At 30.6% G+C, this 15,162-nt stretch overlaps 1 protein-coding gene across 1 annotated transcript; it reads left to right on the top strand.

The window, feature by feature from the left end:
- Window positions 1-1,743: 1,743 nt before the first annotated feature.
- LOC125075775 (FK506-binding protein 5-like) lies at window positions 1,744-14,016 on the top strand. The gene is made up of 9 exons (XM_047687516.1): window positions 1,744-2,005; window positions 2,578-3,103; window positions 6,468-7,509; window positions 8,087-8,832; window positions 8,996-9,253; window positions 9,437-9,699; window positions 9,992-10,112; window positions 10,222-10,518; window positions 12,050-14,016. Exons 2-8 carry the CDS (start codon window positions 2,612-2,614, stop codon window positions 10,516-10,518), a joined length of 3,219 nt encoding a protein of 1,072 aa, XP_047543472.1. The 5' UTR covers window positions 1,744-2,005; window positions 2,578-2,611; the 3' UTR covers window positions 12,050-14,016.
- The last annotated feature ends 1,146 nt before the right edge of the window (window positions 14,017-15,162 follow it).

Consider the following 15,162-nt stretch of genomic DNA (forward strand, 5'->3'; position numbering starts at 1 on the left):
TTTGAACAGTGGTAAAAACTTGTTTAAGCGGGTTGAAATGTTTATAGAAAGTTGTTAATTATTAAGCCCTTTAAAATATAGAATCCCTGCCGAATTTAGTTACGCGATAATAATAAAATTAATTGCGCTCTTTTATTTTATATTTAAGTATAATAATGTCAAGCATAGGAATTTAGAAAGAGTCTGAAATTATAAAAGTCTGATATTTAAGGAACTAATAAATTTAAATATAAGTATTTGAAAAGTTTATAGAATGTAAATTAAATAGTATTGATGTTTTTAATATTGACTGTGTGTCTGTCTATACCTACCCACTTTATTCGTTATTTCATGTAATTGTTCGGGGATTAGATTTTCCTCCACTTTGCGTTTAAAACCCAGATAAGACCCAAATACAACATTCGTGAAATACTCAACATTATAATTAATAAATAAAAAATGCCACTATAATTAGTTTTGCCTGGCTTGCAGTTAATATTATTGAACGAACTTAATGAATTAAATCTATTACCTATATATTATAAAACATACTAAACATGGTATGGAAACATAAGAAAATATGGACACATAAGGTAATAAGTACAAGCAAGAATAATTCATAAATGTTCGGAATTTAATTATAGTTCCTGAACACTGAACTTGAAAATTGAACAAAATATATTGAAGTATATGATTCGCTATATATTTATCTCACTTTAAGTTTTTCTGCAATTAAGATAGTAATTATAAAAAATGACTACTTTTGCCATGCAAATCTCTTTACCAATATGTCGATATGTCGATAAAGTAACTAAGTAGTACTTATAGGTAATAAGTAGGTACGTTAAGATCTTAAAGGTGGTATAAAAACTCATACATACATTTTCCTACAAGTGAAACACATATACGTTATTTTTTTATATGATCTATAATAACCTTGGGCTTTTCTGTACAGAGGTCCAAATTTGAAAATTTAGGTCATTGAAATAGTAGCTCTTAAGTATATGTAAATAAGAACTATTTGCTTTGGTGTATTTCAATTAGTATAGCTGTATTTACTATACATACATAATATATGTTTTTCTGTCAGGCTTGCCCTGCCAGATAAGCATACCTATTCATAGAGTCTGAGTATAGAATTTGTATCTTTCTCTTTTTAGCAAACTAAACTAATATAAGGTAGAGTGAGAGGCACGGTTATGAATATTTGGTATTCGATATTTTAATACGTAATAGCCTACGCCCTAATTTTGGCACCTAATTTTTGAAATATATTAATATCAATGTATAAGACTAAGTTGACAAACCTAGATATTTAATTTTCATTAATATAAATCTGTGTGTGTAATCATAATACAGCAAAGTAAAATTATAACTTATTAATAATGAACTCAATTGCGATTTATTTGCTTATAGTTATGATTTTATTCCATCTCTGAGAAAATATGTGTCATTGTCATATGTATTAATTTTTGTTGAGAACTGTTTCCATTCCCAATATGATATCATAATCCTTTCATATTGTAGCTTGAAATTATTTTAATAATTTAGTCGTTGCCGCCTTTTCTTGTTTCAAAAAAGTATTTTTTATTTTTTTAATTTGAACATTGAATAAACGTAACAACCAAACCGTAAAGTTGTGAATCAGATATTAATTAATTTTTTTTATGAAATAAATATATTACTCTAAAATAGAAAATTATTTTCGATTTTGGCTGGAAGTCACGTGACTGACTTGACTCATCGCCGCCATATTGCGTTTGTGCTGTGGCGAGGGATAATGTCGCACTGTCCCTGATTTTTTAAATATTTATAATATTATTAAGTAGATCGACCTGATTGTTTGCAAAGTGAAGTTATAAGATTCCTTAGTGTTGTGTGTATTTTAACATTTAAATGACTTTTGGTGTTCGCTTATTTTGAAAAGTAAAATCGCCCTGGGTAATACCATTGAAATAACCAAGTTACTAGTGAACGTCGAACGAGTACCAGAAAAGTGTCAGCCACAGAACGGAGACTGGATGAGGTAGTGATTATCCTCTTTGGTTACTTTTATTTTACAGAAAGATATTCTAGTCATTATTTTAAAATAACTTGTAAACTTCATCTAAATACCGGCGTTGATTGTTTACTTTTACGAAAGTATAAAAAACTTATTGTATCGAATTGTTCTGTATAAAATATTTTCATGATGAATTTAAATATGATATTATAAACAGATCTAGTAACAGCTTTAAAAATAATTACGTTAAATCAGTTTGACAAAATTTTGAGCGAAAGTTTTTTCGTAACCTTCTGTTTGTTTTGTTTATGTGACGAATGTAAATAGTGAGATAATAAGTATTAAGACATTCATTTGTGTGGAAACCGATCATGATGATGTGACCTTTGAAGTCATATGCAAAGACGTGTACACGTAGCTCTACATAGTTGTACCATGGAACCGCCATTTTGATTGCTAGCGCCTTGCCAGGGGAGAGGGGACGGCGGGAGGGGGCGGTCTTCACTATAAAAAAATGTGACGCTCAGTTATTTGGTATCACTTCATGACCATCATTTTATTAAAAACATAACCTTATTGAATGATTGTTTTGACAGGTGCTTGCCACATGGAATGTAGCTTGGTATCAACATGAATGGGGGAGTGAATGGAATGATGGAGGAGTCAAAGGAAGTCTCTAACAATGACTCTCAAGAAGACTCAAAAGAGGTCAAAATAGATACCTCTGAAGAGGCTGATCCAGATAATAGCCAATGTGAAACGGTTGATTCAGATAGAACTTATCATGTAGACAGTGGTAATGAGCCTGCAGATAATTCAATCGCTGGTATAACTGAAAATACTAACAGTCTCTGCAGCGTTGAAAATGAACTTGATGAATATTCTACAGAAACTGCATCGTTACCTACACTACAGGAAAATAGCAGTACGAAATCCTTAACAAACCACTGTAGCAACAGCAATGAATCATTTGTAGACACTTTAGACAGTCAGTCCAAATCAGAAATCATGCCTGAACAAGAGAATTGCTTAACAACTCAACAAAATTTTAGTAATGATTTTAAAAATGACTGCTCTAGGGTTTTTGATGAAAACAGTAGTAAAATGGTTTCCAATAATGGGGTAAGTGAACAGTTCTATAATGTTTACTTAAGTTTTGTTTTATTTTGTATAATATTAAAATTAAAACAATGCAGGTATGATGACACCAAATTTCGTGTACTCTATGTATAAGAATTAGGTTTGAATGTGATGTTGTAAGTTGTTTACTTGGTAATGTATATTGAAATTGATATCATGAAGTACAAAACCGTCATAAGGTCAGTGTTCAGGATTCTCTTGTAAATGATAATTGTTAGATCCAAATAACTTACCGATTCCAATATTATAAAAAATCCTATCATATAAACAGAAATCAACAATTTCACTATGAATAGTAATGTAATGCTAAAATCAACTGTATCATTCAAAAACTAATAAGTTTTTTAGGGATTCCATACAAAAAAAAAAAACTTGGTAATTTTACCTTAATACATTTTTAGTATACTGAATGATTTGTGTCAGATATTTTTAAACTTTATCTTAATAATATAATAAACAACATACCTACCTTAACACATGCTATAACAACATATTATTGATGAATATCTACCTATTTGTTGGACAATGTATTTTACTTAAAGAATTTACTTTCATTTAAAGGTACCTTATTTAAGGTTTCTAATTTAAACATTATGTTTCATAATAATGATCCGAGTATGCCGGAACAAAAATACATTGGTAATGATATGATTTAGTTTTATGAATTTTTAACAAGCTATTCAATAATAAACCTAATTCTAATGTGTAATGGTTATTGTCTTAGTATTCTCTACTATGTACTGTAGAGTTATTTTATTATTTAACTCTACAATCAATTTTTATGTATGCATACTACTTAGAAAGAGAGCCCAACTCGAAAACGAAATTGTAGTTTATGTAACGTAAATTTCCCTTAAGTGTGATGAAAAAATATAAATAATTAAAGAATTTATTTGCTTTTATTAGGATCTTGATTTTTTTTAAAAGATTTTTGATATAATATATTGTTTACATTTTACTGATTAAAAAAAATATTCGTGTCCATTTAAAATAGTACAACAATATTCTTTTTATATTTTATTTTGATTAATTGCTTATAACCCGCCCATTCGATTGGCGTAAATAATAAATGAAATAAAAAGCCCCGTAGTCTATCACGACATTATCGACATCTATATCCGATTTTATTGGATGCATGATTGAGTACGAACATACAAAAATAAACTTTCGCATTGTATGAAATTACTAAAATTTTACATTTAAATTAGTTAGAAAATATATGTTTTAACATAAATCATATATTTCACGTCCACTCCTGACCCCATAAGTATGTTACACGGACTGCTTTACATGAGGCTATAAATTCACTTAAAGCAGATTTTCTGATTTCAGTTCGATTGTACGAAAATAAAAAAAATAAATGGGTTGAAACTTGGTTAATAACGATACCTATTATGTTGATTTCTTTATAAATTTTAATCAAAAGTTTGTCTGATCGAGACTTAAATTAACTTGTTTCTGAATATAGAATCCTAAAAATATAAACTTATGCAATTTATCTCACTCGCCTGACATAGTTATTCGTTTTCTGCATATCGATATATTGGCACAACGTAAGTGAATATTTTAAGCTCAATTCTAATTGACTATTGATTATGAATGAATTATTAATTATGTTTTGTTTTCGCGATATCGTAGCAGGGCAGAGCAGTTGTGAATAATTTATATAATAGATTTTACTTAATTACGACTTTCGTTACGATGTGAAACATGTGCCCATTTTACGAATAAAATCATAGTAAGGATATCTAAAGTATATCAATTATTCCTTTGTAAAGCCTAATTGTCACTTTAAGATGCTTTTTTATGTAATAGGTAGGCGGACCGGCAAATAAGCCTTCCGATGTTGAGTGGTCATCAGCGCCCATAGACACTGGCGCTGGCAGACATATTAATAATTGCGCCATTAACCTTGGGAACTAAGATGATATGATCCTTGTGCCTGTCGTGATACTGGTTCACTCGCGCTTCAAACTGGCATACAACAATACCAAGTATTAATTTAAGGCGGCGGAATACCTGATGAGTGGGTGGTACCTACAAAGAAGGGGGCCCTTCTTTGTAGGTACGACCAAAGTCAAGTCAATAAAGCAAATACCACCAAGTCTTAAATAAATTAAATAAAAAGAAAAGCCACTAAATATTTTTAACAATGGTAGGATGCACTGTTAATAAAAACTTCTTTGCGTATTAATTTAGTTTCATCAACATACATAATACATCAGTATTGTTAACTTTGACATACAAAGTTATAATAGAGGGAGGACGGGAGGTATATAGGGGAGGCAGGCGCAACGTTGTCCATGTTAATATACTATTAATATACTTTGCATGTTGGTATTATTATACGGTGACATTCTGCAAACCATGGATTTTATTGATTGGTACGCTGCCTACTCTTCTCTAGTGTCTTATAGTTGTATCTACATCTAAATTATCTAGAAATTATATTTACGTTCAGAAAATTTGTTAATTAAAAATAATAATAAATGCAAAGTAGTATTAATACATACGAAGTCGTGAGAATACTTAAACATTTTTTATGGTTAGTTTTTAGTTAAAAAGGTACTTAGGAAATGAAATAATGAATACATAATATTCATATGCAATGCTATGTTAATTATAAATAAATGATAAAGTTGTCATAAATACGAAAAGCTAAAACTTTAGTCCTTTTTGTTATAATGATAACGTGAGTTTTAGCAGTGGTAGGGCTTAGTGCAGGCCACCTACCAAATAGCAGTAATTATCTGGTTTGAGGGAGAAGTTAGCGAGTGTATTTAAAAACACGGACAAAACGACTTATGCAATGCCCCGCCGCAAAAGTTGTAAATGTGTATGCTCTAAGTCTAAGACTGAGGCTGCAGTGTCGGCTGACAATTTGGTATATTATACACTGTAACATGCAAATATGTAACGAGCATGTGTTTTTCTAAATTTGTAGGATTTCGTTTTAACTTTTTATATCAGCATATTTCAATTTTCGTAAATTAATCTAGTATGTTTATGTCATAAATGTTGTATGTCATAAGTGAGTCCTAATCTACTCCCGCTAGGCAATCACACCATTGACTAAAGGCATGATAAATGATTATGTCAATTATCTTTAAAATAAACGATCGCTTTTTGTTGACCATGCTGACGATCCATTCTTAATGATGTATATGCAAAGTATCACTTAATTACATTATAATTAAAATTTAATTTTTTAACAAAACATACAATTTATTTCTAACAAAATATGTTTACTATTGTTATACACATATCATACACTTATTTAGTATTTCGTAAAGAGATAAAATAAATCTGGAAATGTATTATGTACTTAAAACGTACTATATTTCAGGTATCTGATGAAGCGGATTCAGAAGCTGATTCCGATGAAGAAGAATTTTCTGAGGCTTCAGGCGAGCAAAGGGCAGAGGAAACAGTAAGCATTAATTCAGAATCCGAGGTGGACGCCCAAGATGAATCCTCGCAAGAAAGTCAAAATAAAAACAAAAATTTAATGTTATTAGAACATGACAGAACTGGTAGTCAAAATGGAAACGCAGATGATTGTTCCAGCCCTGAGGTACATGAAATTGTCAGTGATAATGAAGATTGTGTCGTAGAAGAAAAACAAAAACCTACGGAAACTCAAGTACAGTTACGTCGAAGTAGTAGAGCTATCAAAAGAAAGAGGTACGACGATGATATTGAAAACGGAGATTATGAATCAGATATTGAAGAAATTGCTATGGGGGACGCTTTAAGACGTAGATCTAAAGCAATTGTCATCAATGATACAAAAACTTTAGTCGAAATGGCAGCAAAACAAATAAAATCGGGAATTCAAAAAAAAGAACCAACTGTAGTTATTATAGATACTAATTCTATGTCTTCTGTTAAAGGGAATACAATTAGGAAAAATTACATTCCGCCAAGTAATTCGGCATTAAGCGCACAGAATTTATATCAGAGTATAGTTGCTCGAGGTACTACTGTGACTCCAATAAGTAATAAAAATAGCATGGCTTCTCAAAGTTCCTGCAACACTCAAACCTCAATATTGCCTTCTCTCACTGATGATATGTATGTTGTTGAGGCACCTTCTTTCATTGTACCTTATGTATATGAAAAACCTTCTGTTAAGCCGTTTAGAAAATTTGTAGATAATTTAGGTAATGAATTAAAAGAGCAAAGAGCCAAAGAAGAGGAGGAAGAGAGGGAGAGAGAAAAAGAAGAACAAGAAAAAAATGAACAAGAAAAAAGTGAACAAGAAAAAAATGAAAACAAGGAAAAAGAAGACGAAGAAGAAGCATCAGATGCAGAAACCGAAATTTCCACCAAAACAAAAGAAGATTTAGAAGAAGAAAATAAACAAAAAAAGAGAGAAGAAAAAAGGGGTAAGTATTCATTTGTTTCCTTTAAAGTAATGAAACGTGAATGTGTATAGCCTATTCCAAACGCAACAGGATTAAAAACACACTTACTTTACATTTACATATTTCATGCGATTTGTTAATGACTTATATTATACAGTAATACTAAAAACATTAATATATTTTCAAAAAATTAATATATTTTTTTTATAGTACAACACCACTTTATTTTTACTTTCAAGACCCGGATTGCCGACATCTTTAAAGAATACCGATGGTATTCAATATCTTGACCAATGTTAAAGTTGTATATTGGTCCTTCCTCATTTTTTATTTCTACTAGTTAGGCATATTAGCATATGGGCCTGCAAATGTTGGTAAGTGGCCTCCAACTTTAGACGATTGGAGCTAAGATATATTCACCATTCCTCGCATCACCAATACGCCACCAACCTTGGGAACTAAGAAGTAATTGGAATAGAAGAGTGTTAATTACTAGTTCAATATAATACATAACTTTATAATAGCTTTCTACTATAGAAATAATATTATAAACGATATATTTATAAGGAATATAAACATTAATGTAACATAATTTTAGAACGTCGAAGACGTAGAAACGATGACGACGATGCCTCTTGGGATGGTCAATCTTCGACAGATTCTGACGACGAAATAGGTAGTGATGAAGAAGATAAGACTGTTGTCATAAAGGACAAAGCAGATGTCATCGATGACATTAAGGGTGTGACTGACTTAACTGTTGATAAAGTAGTTACCGGAAAGTCTGATAATTACTTTGACCTTTCCCTCGGTAAGTTTTTTATGAATATTGGCCTAAACCTTGTTCAAGAATATGTACAAAATGATCTACTGAAGCAACAAAACAGGAAACTTTATAGAGAAAAAAAAGGAGGTCATAGTACAAAAATTACAGAATCTTCTATTGCATCACTTAAGAAGAACTTAGAGTTCAGTAAAGAAAATAATGCTCCATATGTCTTTAAGCAACATAAATGTGAATTTTGTAGTTTTAAAACTGAGTCTTCACTGGTGATGGCACATCATCTTGAGACTCCACACATGAAGAATAGTGTTTATAAATGTAACTTTTGTGTCTACGAAAGTCGAAGCCCACACGATATACTGTATCATATGGAAGCCGAACATAGTACTCGTGGAAAATTAGAAAGGGCACCGGCGTACCACCAGTGTGCGAACTGTCCCTTTGAAGACAATGGGAAAGGCAAACTGGCGCGCCATCTTATTCCATGCGCTAAGAAATTCAAGCCCGAACTGAATCTCGCGCCACCTATTGAATGGGAACCGCCAGCAAAAATACCAAAGGTGAATAGCCAATGTTTTATTCATTAGTTTATTTGATACAATTACGTCATTCATCTTAATATATTTTTGTTTCTATTAATTTTTGGTTAAAAATATTCTAAAACTGTACAATATATCTTAAAAAGAGCTGGACCTGTATGTTACAATAAAATGTAATTTTCAGATTGCTCGGGCTCGTAATGCTATGATGGGTTCATACCACAATACTTTCCATCGGGGTCAAGTAGGAAATAATATAGGAAGACCTCCAATGAGCGGCGTCATGGCGAGTACCAGCTTTCGTCCGCGAGGCCGATCCCCTATGGGTATTGCACCTAGATCTACACCTGTTCAAGGCATACCAATTCTTCGGAGTGGGGTAATGGTGAGGCACAACACACCCTCCCCTGTTTTGGTGTCACCAAATTATCCTTCGGGAGGTGTAAGTATATTTTCTTAATAAAGATAATAATATAAGATAATAGTTTAAGAAATGTGTTTAGTAATATGAATATACAAAGAGAAAAATTAATATCAAGTCATGAAAGTAAATGTATATAAAAATATTCATTTTAAATATTACTATTTACTTTACTGTACCCCTAATTTGTTTTTTTTTCAACAGAATAATGGAAAAAACGCATCTATACCTAAATCTTTGCACCAGCCATCCATTTCGATAACACCATTACCAAGGCAACCAGTTCCAACGCAACCTCAGCCTCCTCAGCAGAACAAGAGTTCATGTGTTATTTGTGAGATTTGTGATGGTTATATTAAGGATCTGGAGCAACTAAGAAATCATATGCAATGGATACATAAAGTTAAAATTCATCCAAAAATGATATACAACAGGCCTCCACTTAACTGCCAAAAGTGCCAGTTCAGGTAAGTTGATTTTTCAGATCAACATTATTAAGATTTAAATGACAAAATAAATCTTATAAAATAATAAAATGTTATAAAATTTCTTTTAAATAATATGCAGAAAAGGATAGTTCTAAACAATTATATATTTTAACAGGATACCTGTAGTTGGAAAATAGTTTCTCTTTGAAATCTTAAACATTTTTATTAGTATTTCTGTGAGTTGGAAAATTTCGGACAATGGAGGACCATTTTCTATTTTCTTAAAACAATTTTTAAACATTGTTTAATTCATTATTTTAAACAATTTCAGGTTCTTTACAGACCAAGGATTAGAAAGGCATTTACTAGGCTCACATGGCTTGGTTACTAGTTCTATGCAAGAAGCAGCGAACAAGGGTAAAGATGCTGGTCGATGTCCGGTGTGTGGCAGGGTAAGCAACAATTAAACATTACTAGCATACATTTTAATGAACAAACATACTCATTTCAGGTATTTCATAAAATAGCATAATTAATACGGAATATTTATTTAAATTGCAGGTATATCAGTGGAAACTTCTTAATCATGTCGCACGGGACCACAATCTTACATTAAAACCAGCCCATCTCTCATATAAGTGCACAGTATGTACAGCAACATTTGGCATGTACAAGCAGTTTGAAAATCACGTGTATTCCGCACACAGTGTTGTCGCCAAGCGTGTAATGGACAAAGGCAAGACGGCAGCACCAGTCAAAGCTGGTCAGTCGTTACTAAAACCGCTCAAAATTAACGACGAAATCACGATTATACCTCAACCAGTGAAATCAACTACGCCACCGATAAAAGAAAAATAGGTAAGAATGCCCATTTTTATCCTAGATAGAATAGAATTTTAACAATCTGTAAATATTGGATCTCTGTCCTGAATGATGAAATGTATTAATACTACTAATATTATATTCAGACTATAAATCATTAGCCGCATTTATATTTTTATTCATATAAATGTTCTCTGCATTATATTTTGAAATACATTCAAATTAAACAAACACCAGGCAGAAATAAATCTATTTTTTTTATATTAAATTAACAAATGTTGTTTGTTAATATATTGGTAAATAGTTACATAATAAAAATTTAAATTATGATGTTTGACAAATGTGTTCCATAAAATTATTCAGTATATTTTACAATATAATTACGTTAACATTTCTATTCTTTTTTTCTGAAAATAAAATTCCAGATTGCTACATTTTCTTGCGAATGTTTAATATACTTATATAGATTAGACCAACATTTTTGTTATTTGAAACTACATTTTAAAAGATATTATATGATTAATCACCAACAATAAGAAATTGAACTATAGTATCTTTTGAACTTTGCTTCTATAATTAGGACCATCTTGTACATTAATATTACTTTCTTAGTACTAATTAATATAAATTAGGGCCGATATGATAAACTATCGCTAAAAATTGCTTTGCGCTAGGCTATATTATGTTTGTATTGGAATATATATTATATTGTATTTAGCAAAAAAATTATGAAATCCTTCATTGTAACTGTGCGATGTATAGCAAGCTGCTTCTTTTTATTTAAATAAGTGTCGACTTTGCATTGCGATTGTTTCTTGGTTTGTGATGATTACACTCTTAAATAGAATAGAGCATAAATTTTACATTATACTGAATATGTCTCTTAATCTAAACATTAACTCTATGTGGTATTAAGCAACATACAGAAGCTGTTCAATTATATCAAATATTTAGTACTAATTTATCAAAACAAAGTTTTCTTTCTTTCAAAGTTTTCTTTAAATATTTTAGATATTAATTTAGATCCTGCTAAAGCAATAAATATTGTGTAATAACTGCTGAGCCTTGTAATAGCGTATATAATGTATATGAGCTAAAGTCGATCTTTGTCAAGTTACGTTCTTATCACAGCAATAATTATTACTTATCAGATGTTCGTTGCTGCTGCAATTATAATTATAATAAATTTACAATTGCATTAATTATTTTCACAACGCGAAGGCTCCGCGAACTATGTGACTTGCGCAGATTTCATGCAACAAATTAATATTATCTAACTTTTGTTTTTATTTGGCTTTAGATAAATATAGATAATATTGTTAGTTTATTATAATTGAAGCAAGCGCGAATTTTATAATTATTGTTGTTAAATGAAGAAAAACTAAATTTGAATGAAATCGAATTTGTTTAAATAAATAATGGCTCGTCACACAAAGTACATATGCTTTTATGTTATTTTAATATCAAAATCATTATAATGAATCTAACCTCGCAAACCTACATGTAATTGCAATAACAATAAAAGTTTATTTTCTAATTTTTTAATCATAAGTGAATTTTGTTTCAGATGTATGCAGTGCCGTTAGTGGCACAAAGCCGTGAGCTTGCCGATGTCTTCGCCGATTCTTAAGAATGGTTCGGGTCTTCAGGCCTTGTCATTACTAGTGTACATTCCAATGTTTCCTAGTGTACACCCACCAACAATGCGCTATGTCGCTGTGTGCAAGGACTAGTTTAAATTGAATTACATTTCCATAAACATAGGTCAAAAATGTGAAATAACAACGACCATTAGACTGACTGTTGTTATAGAGGTGTCTCATGTAAAATACTTTCAGTTTTCGCCAGCGATATCATTATTTCACACACATAACAGTTTCAAAAGTTTCATGATCAGCTCGTTACGAGTCGTATTACTAACACCGATTCTATACCTTTTTGGAGACTGATGTTCGAGTGCAAGAACGGCACACTATCGTAAAAAAATGCCCCGTAGATTAAGGCATATGTAAATTACTCATAAAACTATGGTAGATTATACAAAGCGTTTAAAGCACTATTATGTCACTGCCACGGCTTAAAGCCAGTGATATATTGAGCAAAATAAAATTTATACAATCAATGTGTTAAAATAATGAGTCATAACGAGCTCACAGGAGAGTTTAAATGTATGAATATTTATATATTCTAAATCTTTTTTCGATATTGCATTATGATAACTAATTATTCTGCATGGATATTTGAAGTTGAGTTTACACAACCAATGTGATATTTGAAGGTAACGAAAAAAATCATTAAAAGACACTTCTGGATAAAAATGTACATAAAATTGATGTACATAGACGAAAGTAAAGCGTATATCTATTCCCAAAGCGGAATACAAAAAGTATTAATTATTTAATTAATTTGATAAACGAGATTACAGAATATTGTAATATCAAGTGAACAAATGTTTTTGTTAAAAGACTTAAAATAGATCGCTATCATGGCTATTTCTATATGACAACAACACGCGGAAATAAATTTTAATCTAACGTCGATTATACTGTACCTTAGAAGGAAGGTTTACAATATTAAATTAACCAATGTATGCCTAGAACTATTTGGCGCCGATTTTAATGAAGAGTAACTTGTAGTAATCCGGCGGTACGAAAACGACCCCATGGGCAGAGAAAGTTTAAGGTTGATTAGCGGGCTAATTTGATCAAGGAATGTGTTACACTTATAGATAATGTATTTTAGGGCCCAGTTCATCCGAGGGGTTATATTTTTGCCAGATATATAAAGAAATGGAAACAGAATATAAAGAATTAAACTTCTAGCAAAAACTTTAGTTAATATTAGATAAATACTCGTAAAATGTTTAATATAATTTTAAATTATGTAACCATTTTGGAAAACAACTCCCATTCAAAATGGGGCTAATTGCTTACTATACCGTATTGTCAATATATAATGGAATCCTCATTCCTTTGCCTTTAACATAATGAATTACTGACGACTACCTAGTTGAAACATCCATCCAAAACGCTATATTTCCACATCGCCTTAAGAGACTAGATATATATAAATAATATATGTACTTTTGGAATGTATATCAACGTATAGTCGCAGCCCAGAAACGTACCTCAAGAATTTGTAACTGTTCTGAGAATCCCCCTCGAGTAAGATAACATATTCGAAAAGGTATATGTAGTTTAATATAAAAAAAGAATATATATATATATATATATATATATATATATATATATAGATAGTATTAACATATGTGAATGTTACCGTAAAAACCTGAAATCCGGCTTAACTAGAACGTACCTTCTCATCATTAAATATATTCAAGAGCATATTCTTATTAAAAGATAACGACTTGCGATTTCTGTATTCGGGATTTCGGTTATTACAGTAGCATAGATAAGTATATGTCGGATCCAAGTACCAAATTTAATATATATTATGATCCGATAGTTTTCTAATTTATATAATGTCAAATAATATTTAAGTATAGTCCGATATGATAAAATGCTTCTTGATACAGCACATTTTTCTTTTTTCAACATTGTTATGATATACATATTTTAGTATTGTTTTACGAATCGCTTATTTTATATAAAAGCATAGAATATGGAGGCTTAGTAGCATTAGCACCAGATTCGTGCACGTTTACCATTAATATAATAGATTATAAAAAATAATTTTGATTTCTGAGCGATGTTGCATCCATCTTAATTGTCGTTACAATAATTAATCGTCTGGTCCACTGAGGAAAGGATATAACTTTTGTTGCCAATTAAATATGAACTAATAATTGATTAGCTTATATAAAATAATAAATATATGAATTTAGTAGTTCTGAGCTACTAAATTTCAGTTTATATATTAAGTTAAAGGGCCAGTTGATTAATTGCATTGTTTATTCAATAAGATTGATCGACTTATAAGAATATCGAATAGCCTTGATCCCGGAAAATTGTATTTTCAGATTTTAAGCTAATGCATCCTTTGTTACATGCGTTAACTTCAAAAACAAGGTTCATCAATGCTGAATCTTATTTATATTTCTTCAAATGTTATATAGATTTAAAGCGGATTGCTTTAAAAAAAGGTGTATTATCGGGACATTAACTGTGCCTTTTTTGTGTGTATATATTTATCATATAATATATGAAAATTGAAATGTACCAAACAGATACTGCTTAAGCGGTTTGGTGTTTTTAATTTCCTAAGGATTTTCTCTCATTTGCGAAAAAGCGCATTTAGGCTACTACGTCAAGGAACTATAATATTTTTTTCTTATATAAGCATCGATTATTGGTACGATTTCCGTTCAGGATATGCTTATATTATGATTGCCATACGTTTTATGCAAACTTGAGTTTGAGAATACATATATTGGGTTGTATAGATTACACCATCGAGTTGTAATCCTACCTAAGGTACAAACTTATATAAGACCGTGTTCCTGCGGCTGAATTCTATAGGCTGTGTACTGAAATAGAAAATAATTATATATTTTTCTCTTATTAAAGAAATACAAATTTCGTTGTAATTATTAAACAGTTTTATATTGTTTTTGAACGAGCACCATGCTAGTTAAACTCACAGGTATAAATATAATTCATTGCTATAGACCAATCATATTTTACTTAGTTCACCCATTCATTACAACTTTTACATATACAA

This window comes from Vanessa atalanta, chromosome Z (genome assembly GCF_905147765.1).
Source record: "Vanessa atalanta chromosome Z, ilVanAtal1.2, whole genome shotgun sequence".
In the NCBI taxonomy this organism is placed as follows: domain Eukaryota; kingdom Metazoa; phylum Arthropoda; class Insecta; order Lepidoptera; family Nymphalidae; genus Vanessa; species Vanessa atalanta.

What these genes read in the sequence shown, in the direction of transcription:
- LOC125075775 (XM_047687516.1), top strand. Translation starts at nt 2,612, where the DNA reads ATGAATGGGGGAGTGAATGGAATGATGGAGGAGTCAAAGGAAGTCTCT. An exon ending in AAAGAGAGAAGAAAAAAGGG is followed by an intron (nt 7,510 to 8,086) that starts GTAAGTATTCAT and finishes ACATAATTTTAG; the next exon opens with AACGTCGAAGACGTAGAAAC. An exon ending in TGCCAAAAGTGCCAGTTCAG is followed by an intron (nt 9,700 to 9,991) that starts GTAAGTTGATTT and finishes AAACAATTTCAG; the next exon opens with GTTCTTTACAGACCAAGGAT.